Source organism: Malaclemys terrapin, chromosome 4, assembly GCF_027887155.1.
Source record: "Malaclemys terrapin pileata isolate rMalTer1 chromosome 4, rMalTer1.hap1, whole genome shotgun sequence".
Taxonomy (NCBI): domain Eukaryota; kingdom Metazoa; phylum Chordata; order Testudines; family Emydidae; genus Malaclemys; species Malaclemys terrapin.
In genome coordinates this window covers 4887522-4902261 of record NC_071508.1, presented here as the reverse complement: position 1 = coordinate 4902261, position 14740 = coordinate 4887522, and the positions used below count along the sequence as shown (strand labels likewise).

The 14740-nt window shown below is 63.7% G+C and overlaps 2 protein-coding genes across 3 annotated transcripts; one reads left to right on the top strand and one right to left on the bottom strand.

Annotated features, from left to right (window-relative positions):
• Positions 1-378: 378 nt before the first annotated feature.
• Positions 379-7539, bottom strand: ARMC5 (armadillo repeat containing 5). Of its 2 annotated transcripts, none has more exons than XM_054027506.1 (6): positions 7213-7539; positions 6163-6270; positions 4864-5701; positions 3090-4603; positions 2129-2261; positions 379-1888 (listed from the first exon to the last, which is right to left on the bottom strand). In XM_054027506.1, exons 1-6 carry the CDS (start codon positions 7517-7519, stop codon positions 1096-1098), a joined length of 3693 nt encoding a protein of 1230 aa, XP_053883481.1. In that variant the 5' UTR covers positions 7520-7539; the 3' UTR covers positions 379-1095. The 2 variants fall into 2 exon arrangements, with proteins under 2 accessions (XP_053883481.1, XP_053883482.1); XM_054027507.1 differs by having other exon boundaries at positions 7244-7328.
• LOC128836908 (carbonic anhydrase 4-like) lies at positions 6223-14573 on the top strand. Its single transcript, XM_054027632.1, has 9 exons — positions 6223-6299; positions 10719-10819; positions 10971-11000; positions 11999-12163; positions 12707-12855; positions 13302-13391; positions 13637-13709; positions 13996-14159; positions 14364-14573. The coding sequence occupies exons 2-9, from the start codon at positions 10741-10743 to the stop codon at positions 14571-14573; spliced, it is 960 nt and encodes a 319-aa protein (XP_053883607.1). The 5' UTR covers positions 6223-6299; positions 10719-10740.
• The last annotated feature ends 167 nt before the right edge of the window (positions 14574-14740 follow it).

The following is a 14740-nucleotide window of genomic DNA, read 5'->3' as shown; positions in this document are numbered from 1 at the left end:
CACATCCCAGGCCCCACACTCAGGAAGCAGCCCTCCCTTCCCGCCCCCCCCCAGCCCATCTGGAAGCAGTTGAGCAGCAGGCGTTTCCTGTGGAGGGGAGGAGAAAGGAAGGGGGGGCGCAGCCAGCGCCAAGCAGGGACTCCACAGCCTGGTTCCCCCTCAACCCACCACCTCCTCCCCACCCCCAGCCAGCTCCGACAGGCTCAGCTCAGCCCCCCCCCCCCCCGGGGCGGGATCACATGCTGCTGCTGCCCCTGCCACACCCCAGCGAGGAGCACAGATGGGAGACTAGCCCCAGGGGGGGCTGGGAGCCAGGACTCCTGGGTTCGCTTCCCAGCTCTGGGGAGGCCGCAGAATGAAGACACACAGACACATGCACATGGTGAAGCCCAGCCTGTATTTCTCCACGTACAATAGCTTATTCAATACATTCCACTCGTCCACACCCATCCCCTCGCCAGCAGAAAGCAGCGCCCCTGGCCGCCTGTCACTGCTGAGCACCTCCGGCCGCCTGTCACTGCTCCCCGCAGCATGGGGGGGTACCGCTGAGCACCCCCCGGAGATGCCCTACCTGGGACCTAGAAAAAAAGGTGTGGGCATCTCTCTGTGCAGACAAAGCACACACTACCCTGCCCAGTGACTGAGGGGTACCCTGCAGATCAGGGACTGAGCCCCCCTCCAGTCAAGGCCCCCCCAAAACTGCTCTCCATGGCCTCAGGTGGGGAATTGGGGTGCCCTGTGCTGCAAAAGTAGGGGCACCCCCCCACTACACCACAATCCCTTCCTTGGGGGAGGCTGCAGGCAGGCTCCCACCCTGTGCCATGGCCTGGGGGGCGGGGGAGAACAACTCACCGAACTTTCCTGGGGGGCCGTGGTTCGTCCCCATTGCCCTGATTCCTCTCGCCACCGGGGTCCCATATCCCCATTCCTTATCTTTCCATGACCCCATTTCTCCCCCTCAGTCCCCCCCACAGCTCCCTGACCTCCAAACTCCTCTGTTCCCAAACTCCCCCACCCAGAGGGGTACAGAGAGTGCCCTAAGCCCAGCCCCGCACCCAGAGGGGCACAGGCAGTGCCCTCAGCCAGCCCCCTAGCCTAGGTCCCATCAGTGCCCACTCCCCATGGCGTCTCCATGGCAACCGCCAGCAGCTCCTGGGCCAGTCCCTTGGGGTCACTGGTGACTCGGAGGATCTGCGCCAGCGCGGCCGCTCGGCTGGTGGGCTCCTCTGACGCCCCCAGCAGGACGTAGCGGGCACAGCGCCGCAGCAGCTGCCCCCGGCCAAGCCGCTCCCCGAGCCGGTACAGCTGGTCCAGGCTGGCGCCAGGGCGCAGGTACTGCCGGCACAACGCCGCCTCTACCAGCTCCTGCAGCTCGGGCAGCAGGAACTGCTCGGCCACCGCCAGCGTCTGCTCCGCCAGCTCCCCCTCGGCGGGTGGGAACTGGCCCCCCAGGGCCGGGCACGGCTCACCCCGGCAGCCATGCAGGAAGTGGGTCAGCACCAGAAAGGGGGCAGGCGCCACCCCATGGATGGGCACCAGGGCCTGGCGCGCCTCAGCAAACCCGCCCGCCAGCATGGCCCGCAGGACGTCGGAGCCGGCGCACGCGGCCTGGCGCGAGGCCAGCACCAGGGCGCCCGAGTCCAACCGGAACTGCAGGTCCGCCCCGCCCGCCTTCACCAGCCGCTCGTAGGGGCACGTCGGGGAGGCTGCCAGCCGGGAGCGCTTGGGGGCGGGCGGGGCAGGGAGGGGGGCGGCAGCACCCAGCAGCAGGGAGAGCGAGTCCACAGCGTAGAAGATGAAGGGCGGGTCGGCACCACGTGTCAAGGCAGCCAGCAGGAGGCGCAGGCCAGAGTGCTCCAGGAGCAGCCTCCGGCAGAGGGACTTCTTCCTGGGGGGGAGGAGGAAATGGATCAGTCCCCGGATCGGCCCCCTAACCTCCCCCCACCCAATGGGCCCAGGATCTCCCTGGATCAGCCCCACAACCTCCATTCCCACCACCTCCCCCGGAATGGCCTCCTTCCACCAGCTGGGCCCAGCCCCCTCCCCAACGAGCCCCCTAAGCCCCCCAATACCACCACATCAGCGCCCGCCCACCACTCACCCCGCCGCCCCCCCCAGCACCACCCACCTGCAGATGAGGGGCAGGGCCATGGCACAAGCCACTTGGTCGGCCTCGGCGCCCGAGAGCAGCATGTGGGTGAGGACGCCCGCCCCGAAGGCCGACTCAGCCTGGACGCAGAGATTGCACAGCAGGGTCTCGCCTGGGGAAGGGGCAGCACGTCAGCGCCCGGCCCCTCCCCCAACACAGAGCCCCCCCCCCAAAAAACACCCCATGGGATGACAGCTCCTGAGGCACAGCATCCCTCCAAAGCCCCCCCACCCCATGGTGCCCAGCCCCCACCATGCAGCATTCCCAGGCGAGCCCCACGCCCCGCCACACAGCTAGGGCACTTTGAACCCGGCAGCGGAAGTACAAGGCTCACCCTGAGGTGTGGAGCAGGAGACCCCATTAACCTAGAGCAGGGATCGGCAACCTTCGGCATGCGGCCCGTCAGGGAAAGCGGCTGGCGGGCCGGGCCGGTTTGTTTACCTGCAGCGTCCCCAGGTTCGGCCGATCACGGCTCCCACTGGCAGCGGTTCGCTGTGCCAGGCCAATGGGGGCTGCGGGAAGTGGCGTGGGCCGATGGAGGTGCTGGCTGTGGCTTTCTGCAGCCCCCATTGGCCTGGCACGGCGAACCACGGCCAGCGGGAGCCGCGATTGGCTGAACCTGCACGCGCTGCGGGTAAACAAAGCGTCCCCGCCTGCCGGCGGCTTTCCCTGACGGGCCGCGTGCTGAGGGTTGCCGATCCCTGACCTAGAGCAAACCCCAGTTCCCTCAGTAGTGGGGGGGGAGGGGGGAGGGTCGTCACCGGATTAGGGCTACCAGAGAGAGGACCACAATACTCCGAGGACAAAGTGCTCTCACACTGGGATGCTGGGAGTCCCGTAATGCAGCAGGGTGACCCCCACAGCCCAGGACTGGGGCACTCACCTACCCCTGGGGCGCAGCAGGGGGATCCCCCGGGACTCAGCATGGGGGAGGACTCACCCAACTCCTTGAACCTCCTGCCATGCCGGTGCCTGCTGCCTGGAGTTCTGGGGGTCTCTTGTCCCACGGCGGCGGCCTCCTCTGGGGACACGCCCAGCACCAGCCAGGCCCGCAGCAGGGAGGGGGCGTGGCAGCGCACGAAGGCCTCCAGGCAGACGGGGTTGCACGTGAGCCGGTGCAGCAGCCGCAGGCAGCGGGGTAGCGGGGCGGGGGCTCCGGTGACATAGGCCAGCAGCCCCCGCAGCACCGGGCCCGTCACCAGGCTGCGGCTGGGGTCCTCAGCCTGGGAGAAGCGGGAGAGCAGCAGCAGGGCGGGCGCCTCGGGGGCCGATAGCTCCTCCTCCCCACCCCACAGCAAGAACTGCGGGGCCAGGACCTCGCCCGGGCGCCGGAACGGAGCCGGCGTGCAGGCGGCCGCGTCCGGATGGGGACGTGATTTGCCACGGCGCCGTGAGGAGAAAGCAGCGGGCTGGGGCTCCAGGACGTCATTGGCAAGGAGGCGCTGCTCAGTCCCAGTAGGAATCGGAGAAACCAGACGTAGATCCTTGGAAATTGGGCTCGGTGCCGGATCGGACTGGCTGGTCCCAGTGGGAATTGGTGACACCGGACGGAGATGCTCAGGAACAGGGCTTGGTGCCCGATCAGACTGGCTGGTCCCAGTGGGAATTGGTGACACTGGATTCAGATGCTCAGGAACGGGGCTTGGTTCCCGATCAGATCGGCTGGCCCCGGTGGGAATTGATGACACCGGACGCAGATGCTCAGGAAAGGGGCCTGGTGCCCGATCAGACTGGCTTGCCCCAGCGGGAATTGGTGGTGCCAGCGCTGGGCCTGGCTCGTCTGATGGTGCCATGACGTGCCAGCCAGGCCCGGCTGGAACCAGCATGCCTGGACACAACTCTTCGGTGGCTGCCGCAGCCGGGAACCGTGCTGGATTTTGCAGGTCAGTCAGAGCGAAGTTTGGCGGGAGCTCCTCATTCGGGGTCACCGACAGCAGCAACTGAGCCTGCAGGTTCCGGGCGCTGCCGGCAGCATCCGGTGCAATCTGTGCTGGATGGTCTTTCTTGGTCCCAGTGGACTTTGGTGTAGCCAGCAGCACCACGGGGGCTGCGCTGTGGTCACCTGTTCTGGCAGGATTTGGCAATGCTGTATGGTGCCTGGCAGCCAAATCTGGTGCCGTGCCTGGCAGTAACTCCGCTGGATGGTGCCTGTCAGCTCTGGCTGTAGCCAAACGTGCCACGACTGGTGCCTCAGCACCTGGCGTCTCTGCCACATGGCTCCCATCAGCCACGGTTGAGTCCGGCTCTGCCACGGGTGCCAAGCACTGCACCCTGGCAGCCAGATCCAGCGACGGAGGAGCTAAGCAGGTGGGCGAGCCGAGCCCCGCAGGCAGCCGGCCAGGCCCTGGCGTGTCGTCCTGCAGCTCGAGGGTGGGGCTGAGGGAGCCGTCGGGGGACCACTGCGGGGAGAGGTCGCCGGGACTGGCAATGTAACCCTCGGAGAGCAGCCAGGACCTGCGGCAAGAGGGAAGGAGTGAGAGCCGGGGGGGGGGGGGGGGGTCAAGCAAGTCCTGAGTGCAGGGAGGAAGGGGGAACCAAGGGAGCCCAGAGCAAGCAAGCAGGAACAGGGAAAGGAGACGAGCTAGCGAGCCAGGAGCACGGGAGCAAGCAGGGGGCGGGGAAACCAGGGGAGCCCCGGGGCCGGCAGGGAGCACTAGGGAGTGGGGAGGAGAACCCCTCAAGCGAGCCCCAAGTGCACCGGGAGAGATGCTCACCTGAGTCTCTGGAAGCTGGATGACTCCCCTTCTGGTGCCCCGCTCTCCCGTCGCCCCTCGGGAGGGAAGTCAAAGGAGGCAGCGTCCCGCTCGTCCTCGCTGTCTCCCTCCTCTTCCCTGTCCTCCTCCTCGCAGCGCGCAGCCCACTGGCCCTGGGCCACCAGCCGCTCCACCAGCAGGGCCACCAGCCCGCCGGCCTGAAGCACCTCCAGCGCCTCCTGGTCGTAGAAGAAGGCCACGAAGGCCACGACCACGCGGGCGTGGCAGCCTCGCTGGCGCCCATCCTGCAGCAGCGCCAGCAGCAGCTCTAGCCCGCCGGCCTCCCGCACCCGGCTGCGGTTCATTGCCTCCCGGCATAGCAGGCACAGCGCCCTGACCAGGGGCTGCAGGATGGCGCCGGCGGCTCCCGCCCCGCGCCGGCGCCGGATCTCCCCAACCAGCACCGCCACGCCCCCGGCATTGCCCACCGCCGGCCGCAGCATCCCCTGCAGGCAGAGATTGGACAGCGCCGAGACGGCCGCCTCCCGCACCGCCCGCTTGCTGTGCCCGGCTAACGCCACCAGGGGCGCCACCCCGCCCCCCAGGCTCAGCTGCTCGGCGCAGTCCCGGCTGCAGCCCTTGGTGAGCTCTAGCAGGGCCCGGGCAGCCGCAGCAGCCAGAGCGGGGTCGTCGGGGCTGGCAGCCAGGCGCTCGGAGATGACCCGCACTGCGCCCTGCTGGGCCAGCGCCAGACGGTGCGCTGGGGTGGCGCCCAGGTTGCGCAGGGCCCGAATGATGCTCTGTAGGCACTCGCTGTCCTGGGAGCTGGCAAGGACTTGTACCAGGGGTGCCACCGCGCCTGGGGGGAGGGGGAAGAGAGAAATGGGGTTAGTGAGCCCCAAACCCAGAGAATGAACCCCAATCACCCCCTCCCAGGTCAGCAGGGGACTCCCCAGTATTGAGGTGAACCCCAACATGGCTCCTCTCTGGTATGGGGAGAACCCCACAAGGGATCAGAGAGTGGGCTCCCCAATATAGGAGTGAACCCCATTATCCCCCAGGTCAGCAGGGCACTCCCCGGTATGGGGGTGAGCCCCAATATTACCCCCATGCAAGGAAGAAGAGGGGAGCTCCCTGTATGGAATGATTCCCATTATCCCAGCCCAGGTCACAGGGGATGCCCAGTATGGGGTGAGCCTCAGTACTACCCTTCGGCTAGCAAGATCAGAGGGGCTCCCCACTATGGGGCAAGAGTCCCAGTTCCCAGTCTTCCCCCACCCTCCTTTCGCAGGTTGGCAGGGGGGGCATGACCCCACTCACCAGCATCATGGATAGCCTGCAGGTTCTCTACATCAATGGCCAGGTTGCCCAGGGCCCGTGCCGTCCGGTTGTGGATACTTTCGACTCCAAGGGATTTCAGGATCATAACTGGGGAGAGAAATCATCTGTGAACCATGGTGAGTGCATCATCCCTTGCACAGAACTGAGATGTAGCCATCTCTGGGGTGCATCACAGGGGCTGTTTATCCAGGGATCTCTCATCCAGTAATGAGATGCAACCACCTCTGGGGTGGAACCCGGGGGCTGTTTATACAGTGATCCCTTGTCCGGTGCTGAGATGTAGCTGCCTCTGCGGTGGAGTAGAGGGACATGAGAACACAATGTAGTTCCACCTCAAGGAGAGATGGAGGGGGCACAGGACCGTACCACCAATGGGGACACATGCATGCATGGGGGGAATGCCAAGCCACACCATACCCAGGGAAGGGAGAAATCAAGGCATAGCACTATTGCGGCACAAATGGGGGGGGGCAAATTCCACAATGGGGGAGTACAGGGGCCCCAGATGCTAACTCTCAGGGCAGGCAGGTGCAGGGTAACCCTGGACTGTGCCATGGGCGCTCGGCAGGGAACATCACACTCAACTCCAGCCTGGCAGGTGCAGAGAATCCTGAAACATGCCACTTTGGGGGGGGGGGGGAGAGGGGCACCCTGGACAGTCCCATTTCAGCCCGGTGGGATTTAAGCTGCACCTCCAGGCTAACAAGTTCAAGGAGAACGCAGACTGTACCACTTTGGCCCGGCCTCCAGGGTAACCCCAGACTATACCACTACATCTCAAAGGCACCACAGACAGTACCATTTCGGCTGGGGGGGGGGGGAGACCCAGGCTTCACCCCCAGGCCTGGCAGAAGCAGGGTAACCCTGGACTGTGCCACTCCGGCTCGGGGAAACCCAGAGCAGGGTAACCCTGGACTGTGCCACTCCGGCTCGGGGGGGGGGGGGAAGACCCAGGCTGCACCCCCAGGCCTGGCAGATGGCCCCGGACCGTACCATTTCGCGTCGGGGATTCCCCGCCGCGTCACTCACCCAGCGAGGGGATCCCCCCCAGCTCCCGCACCTGGGCCCGGCTCCCCCCCTCGGTGCAGCAGTTGCCCAGGATGCTGAGGGCCAGGTCGAGGGTGCGGCGGGGCCGGAGGGCCCCAGCCAGGAGCCCCAGCAGAGGCCCCAGCCCCCCGCGGGCCCGGAACCGCTCGATCCCGCCGGGCTGCTTGATGTGCCGGGTCCGCAGGGCCAGCAGGGCCCGGCCCAGCCCGGGCTCGGCCCCGCCCCGCAGCTGGGCCAGGCAATAGCCCAGCGACTCGGCGGGGCAGCTCCCCCCGGCTGCGGCGGCCATCGCGGGAGAGGCCCAAGGGCAAGAGCAACGGGGGAAGGGGGAGCCTTGAACGGGGTCCGGCCCCGGCGCATTGTGGGAATTGTAGTTCGGACCCCCCCAGGGACTGCGCTAAAGGCGACCGGAGGAACTACAACTCCCATGAGGGGCGGCGCCGGCGCGGGGAGAGCGCGATGCATTGTGGGGGCTGTAGTTCTGCTGCCCACTGGAGCTAAAGGGAAAGGACTACAGCTCCCAGAAGGCATAGCGCCGGCGGGGGGCGGGGCAGAGAGCAATTCTCACCTCAGCTGGGGGAGTGCGTGCGGGGCTGTTACACTGCCCTGGGGTCTCCCATCTACCTGGCGCTGACGAGTGGGGAGGAGTCAACAGGGAGGGGGAGGAGCCACAGAGAACCAGTGGGCGGGGTCAGAATGTTAAATAGCTGCTGTCACCCCCCCCTAGAGCTGGCTGCATGATGCTAACTTTAATCCAGGAGCCAGCACTCCTGGGTCCTGTCCCCGGCTCTAGGCAGCCTGGGGAGTGGGTTCGAGGGGGCGTGGGAGCCAGGACTCTTGGATTCTGTCATTGGCTGACTGGCTGACTCACCGACTCCCTTCCCCTGTCGGTGCCTCACGTTCCCCACATGCAACACCAGGAGAAGATGCCCGACTGCAGTGGGGAGCAAACTTACCATAGGCAGGGCTGAAAGCCCAGCTAGGCATCAGCACCACACGCACTGGGTGTGGGGCCCACAGGTTGGGAGGGGCGGGGCAGCTGCACCCTAAGCTCCTGTTTGGCACCAGTTCCCCTAGCATTGCATCAGGGAGTTGGGAGGAACCGCAGAGAAGACGGGAACCCACTGCCCCAGGGTATGATCATAGACTCATAGGGTTAGAAGGGACTGTAAGTGTCATCTGGCCTAACCCCCTGCAGGTGCCCAATAGACCCCACTCCCCTGCCAGAACCAGGGATAGAACCCAGGAGTCCTGGCTCCCATGCCCCCTCCAAACCACTAGACCCCATCCCTATCATCTCTTCTCCCTGAGGGCGCTAACCCCTCAGGGGCGCTGGGCCCCTGGAGAGAGACAGGGGTTATAAGCAAGGACAGCATGACCTCTGTCTGCACCACCCCCAGGCCTGTTGGGGTGAAGCGCAGCAGAGTTTACACTGTCAGCAGCTGCCTGTTTATAGGCTCCCAGCTAGGAGAGGAAGACACTTCCCTCTGGGTACAGCACAGACCAGTTCCCACAAGCTGGCCCAGTTATCCAAACTGGTTCCCAGTCAGACTTGTGGATGCTACAGACAAAGAGAGAGAGTCCTCTGTCCCCTGTCCCCACATGCCTTTGAGATCTGAGCCCCCCCAACCCCAACTGGCCCTGAGTCCAGACTCCCTGGTTTAACTCATTGGACCCCACTCCCCATCCAGAGCTCTGAGGAGAACCCAGGAGTCCTGACTCCCTGCCCTCCCCCATCCCACTCACTACACTAACCCACTAGACCCTGCCCCCCATTCATGACTGTCATGGTCAGTACAGGTCACAGTGGGGAAGCAGCCAACCTTGCGAATTTAAAACCCTTGGTTGGGGCCGTGGCGTGTCACCAAAATGATCTGGCCTCGCCCTCCTGCCCTGTTTCCAGAGAGTCCCAGCGACGCCACGTCTCCAGGCTAGAGAACCAGTCAAGGCAGGGGTGCGGGAGAGAGACCAACTTTGACCCTTCTTGCACCCCGTCCTGGGACCAGGATACCTGGTTCTCTCCCTGGCTCTGGGAGGGGAGTGGGGTCTAGTAGGTGAGATGGGAGGTTGTGAGTGAGGACTCCTGGGTTCTAGCCCCAGCTGAGGGGATCAAGGAAGTCTTCTGGCTCCGGGAGACCTGTGGGTATTCCCCACCTGTCGAGCAGGGTGTACGAACGACACCAGCCCGACACTGTTGTGAGTCAGTCCCAGCCGGTAGCGTTGGGAATGAGAAGCTGTAAACCCAGGAAGCACAGTTGCTCCATCCGCCCAGCTTGAGTTTCAGCAGATGGGGAAACAGATCAGGGTATCATGGGGTGACAGGAGATGACATCAGCATCTTCGCCTTGCCCAACCACCAGCTGCCGAACCCCCTCGGGGGGCTATGAACACACCTGGCTGTTCAGTAGAGGGGGCTGGCCCAAAGCCCCAGTGCAGCACTAGGGGGTGCTGTGGTGCAGGGAGTGGAGTGGGAGGGGCTCAATAGGGGGCGCTCTCTATCCTCTGAGTGCCAATAGCGGAGGGTGGCAAAAATCTAGTCTAATAATTTAGGGGTGGGGGCTGAGAGTCAGGATGCCTGGGTTCTGTCCTCAGCTCTGACAGGGGAGTGGGATCTAGTGGCTTAGAGCAGGGGGGACTCCTGTCCTGGGTTCCAACCCCAGCTCCAGGCGGGCAACACCGGACAGTGGTTCAGGGACATCCGCTCACCCCGAGGTGTCCTTCCAGCAGCGGGGGACGTGCTCTGCCCCACGCTGGGCTGCCCTGTGTCACTTCCTTCTTGCGCCATCTCCCCCGCACAGCCCTTCCAAGAAGAGCGAGAGACGAAATGGGCATCTGGGGCCAGCTCCCCGCACAGGGGGTGCCCACAGCTTCCCAGAGGGTGGACCTGGCACCGGGGGCTGGTGCCCTAAGGGAGACACACCCAGGCTGGCACCCCTTTCTCCTCTTTCCCACCGTCCCCCTCTTTCCTTCCCTCCTTTCGCTTTCTGCTCCCTGGTTTTCTCTCTCCCTCCCTCCCCGACCTCTCTCTATCCCTGCCCCACCCCATGAATATAACTCATCCTTTCCCTGTAATTCCACCCCCGGCCGCTCTAGGCTGGGCTGGGCAGGGCTGGGCTGGGCGGTGACCCCGTGTATATAAGGAGCTGTGAGGAGCCTTCACCCCTGCAGTGTGACCTTCCCCCACCAGGCACAGCACAGGTGAGAGCTGCTCGCTGCTGAGCATCCCTAGGGGCCCGTCCCCTCTAGGGGCACCAGCTCCCGGGGTGGGAAATGGGGCATGGGGCCCATCCCCTCTAGGGGCGCCACTGGCCCAGGAGTGGGAAATGGGGCATGGGGCCCGTCCCCTCTAGGGTCACCAGCTCCAGGGGTGGGAAATGGGGCATGGGGCTTGTCCCCTCTAAGGCACAGGCTCCGATCTGGCCCCAGAGTGGGGCCTGGCTGGCTCAGGGCAGGGGAGTTGAATCCAGTCTCTCCAATCCTTCCTCCAGGTTGCTCTCAGCAGGTGACATCATGAATCTCGCCTGGGTCCCGCACCTCATTGTCCTGGGGACGCTGCTGGGAGCCGGCTACACCAGTACCGATACGGCAGGTAACGCTGCTCCCCATCCGGCCCCTGATCCTGCTCTAAAGTGACCCTCCCTGCTGGGGCCAAGCCCAAGGGGCGGGGGGCAGCAGGATGTGGTGATTTATTGGCCACCTCCCAACTCTGACCCCCTCCCCCACCTCTCTCTCTCCTGCAGATACCTGGTGCTACGAAGACCCAAAATGCGGTAAGAGAATCCATCCATCCCCTGCAACACAGACATCCACTCTCTGACCTCACCCAGTGCGGGAGTTAATTACAGTTTTCCCACATTTGGATGGGTGGGAAACTGAGGCACGGAGAAGGGACAGGTCAGCGTTCCAGAGCCAGGGATAGAACCCCGGAGTCCTCACTCCCAGCCCCAGGCCCCTGCTCCAAACCACAAGACTCCAACCCCCTCCCAGAGCTGTGTATAAAACCCAAGAGCCTCCCCTGAGCCTCCACTAGACCAGAGGTAAGCAACCTATGGAACGCATGCTGAAGGTGGCACACGAGCTGATTTTCAATTGCACTCACACGGCCCGGGTCCTGGCCACCGGTCTGGGGGGCTCTGCATTTTATTTTAATTTTAAATGAAGCTTCTTAAACATTTTAAAAACCTTATTTACTTTACATACAACAATAGTTTAGTTCTATATTATAGACTTATAGAAAGAGACCTTCTGAAAACGTTAAAATGTATGACTGGCACGCGAAACCTTAAATTAGAGTGAATAAATGAAGACTCGGCACACCACTTCTGAAAGGTTGCCGACCCCTGCACTAGACAGCATTCCCCGGCCCTAGCTGCAGAAAGAACCCAGGAGTCCTGACTCCCAGTTCCCCCACTTTATCCCACCAGACAGGGCCACCCAGAGGAGGGGTAAGTGGGGCAATTTGCCCCAAGCCCCCGGCCCCGGAGGGGCCACCACGAGAATATAGTATTCTATAATATTGCAACTTTTTTTTATGGAAGGGGCCCCCGAAATTGCTATGCCCTGAGCCCCCTGAATCCTCTGGGCAGCCCTGCCACCAGAGCCCACTCCCCTGCCAGAGGCAGGGACAGAACCCAGGAATCCTACCTCCGGGACTAAAATTTGCATCATGCAGACACCTCTGGGGTGGGTGACAGCAGCTGATTAACATTCCTACTCCTGCTCCATTTCCTTCCTTCCCGCTCCCTGTTGGCTCCTCCCCTCTCGGCAGGTCCAAAGACATGGGCTGCTCTGGGGCACTGTAACGGCACCAGGCAGTCCCCGATCAACATCGTCACCCCTGCGGCTGTCCACAATCCCCACTTGGGGGCTGTGTCCCTGGCTGGCTATGGGGATGCCAGGAAGCTTATCTCCATGGAAAACACGGGGAAGACAGGTAGGTACAGGCTGCCCCCTAAAGCGAGCACCCTGCGCTGCCATGCCGGATGCCGGGGTCCCAGAGCCAGAACTAGGCATTTTAGCACCTGTGGTGAGCAAACATATTTGTGCCCCCCAGAGGCGACACATTGGGGGGCAGGCAGGAGGCTTGTGCCCCCCACCCGATTTTGCCTTCCATTTAGCACAGAAGGGAAGAGGAGCTGTGCCCCCACCCTGCCTGGGAAGCACCTGACCGTGCAGAGGTGGCCTGGCTCAGTGCACCGGGCAGGGCGGGCCACCTGGCAGCCAGCCAGCACCCGGGCTCCCACAGCTCAGAGAGCCAGGGGCCCACCAGCTTCTGATCTGCCGGCTCCTGGCAGGAGGTGACAGTTTTCAAACACTGGGGCACACCTGGGTGGCGGCCCTGCTCACCCCGCCCATGTTACAGCCCTGCTGGGTCCCATTCCCCACCCTGGTCTCTCCCCCAGGGGTGAGTGCCCAGCGCTGCCTCTCCGGACGCCTGGGTCCCATTCCCTGTGTTGGTCTCTCTCCCCCGCTACAGTGTACGTGCATTTAGCGGATGGGCTCTGTCTCAGCGCCCAGGGGCTCCCAGCTATCTACACAGCCAAATCCTTCCACCTGCACTGGGGCCAGGGGGCAGCCCGGCCTGGCTCGGAGCATTTCATCAATTACAAAAGTTTCTCCATGGAGGTGAGAGAGGCAGGGGGTGCAGCGCTGGCCCCAATACCCCAGTGCAGAGTTAGGGGGTGCTGTGCGGTCTGGAGAGGGCTGGGGGGGCATAGCAGGGGGCGCTGTGCTGCAGGGAGCGGGTGGGGGGCACAGCAGGGGGCACTGTGCTGCAGGGGATGTGGGGGGCTCGGCAGGGGGCGCTGTGCTGCAGGGGGCAGGCGAGGGCTCAGCAGGGGGCACTGTGCTGCAGGGAGCAGGCGGGGGGCTCAGCAGGGGGCGCTGTGCTGCAGGCGGCGGGCAGGGGGCTGAGCAGGGGGCGCTGTGCTGCATGCGGCGGGTGGGGGGCCCAGTAAGGGGCGCTGTGCTGGAGGGTGTAGGCGGGGGATGAGCAGGGGTTGCTGTCCTGCAGGGAGCAGGCAGGGCTCCGTAGGGGGCGCTCTTCAATTTTTCTCTCTCTCCCCATTTAGCTCCACATTGTTCATACCAAGAATAACCTGAGCATGGCTGACGCCCTCAAGGATCCCGAGGGAATCGCTGTGCTGGCCTTCTTCCTCCAGGTGAGGCAGTGCGGGGCCATGAGCCCGGACTCCTGGGTTCTATGCCCAGCTCGGGACAGGGAGCAGGGTCTAGTAAGTTAGAACAGCGGGGGCTGGGCATCAGGACTCCTGGGTTCTCTAGTGGGAAGTGGTATCTAATGATTCGAGGAGGGACTGGAGTCTTACTCTGAGTCACTCTATGACTCCCAGCCCTCCCCATGCCTCAGTTTCCCTATTTATTGTACTCATGTGATCTTGTCCTTCAGGCAACAGCCCACGCACGCCCCTCCCAGTCCTGGGATTCCTTCACCCGGCACTTGAAGAACGTGGCTCTGAAGGGTGAGTATCCCCTGAACTGGGGTGCGGAAGAGGTGGATTATGGCTGGCCTAGCATTGGGGCTGGGGACAGTACAGCTCTGTGCCACCAGGAGGCAAGAGAGAAAAATGGATTAGAGGAGGGGGATGGGGGCGAGGAGTCCAGGCTATTGGATTCTGTCCCTAAAGCTGGGAGGAGAGTGGGATCTAGTGGGTTAGAGCAGGGGGGTTGGGAGCTAGGACTCCTGGGTTCTATCCCCAACTCTGGGAGGGGCTGAGCTGGGCCCTTACTCTCCTTCTGCCCCTCCAGGGGAGGATACGGATCTGGACGGCTCCTTCTCCCTGCAGGAGCTCCTGGGTTCAGTGGACCTAGCCCGCTATTACCGCTACCACGGCTCCCTCACCACCCCCAACTGTGACGAAGTCGTGGTCTGGACTGTCTTCCCCGACCCCATCCTGGTGCCTCTTGATGTGGTGAGTGTGAGTGTGGGGGGAAGGGAGCTCCCCTCCCCTCTGCTGTTCAAACCCCCACTCTCTCTGCTCCAAAGTGATCCCCATTGGAACTTTCTCAGTTCGCTCCATTGATGGGGTGTCCTCCTCTCCACTCAGTAGGGCACCCCAAGTTTGCCTCCCCCCTCAATTTGCCCCTCCCCCACTAATCAGACTCCCTACCCGCAGGTGGTTGCGTTCCCCTCCATCCTCAACTCCACAGACTCAGATGCTGGGCCCCGGTTGCAGAACAACTACCGGCCTCTGCAGAGCCTTGGGGATAGCCAAGTGCAGGCCTCGGCGGCCCTCCGAGTCACCCCCAGCTCCTCTTCCAGCCCGCAGCCTGCAGCCTTGATCCCTCTGCTCATCAGTACCGCAGCAATCGCCTGGCACCTATAGGGGGACAAAGCCAGACACCTGGAGGCTGGACCTAGGCAGGGGGTGTGCTGGGAGCCTGGACTCCTGGGTTCCTTCCCTGGTTCAGCCACAGACTCCCTATGTGACTGTCATCAAGCACCATCCCCGCTCAGGGCCTCAGTTTCCCCATTTATAAAATAGGGATAGGT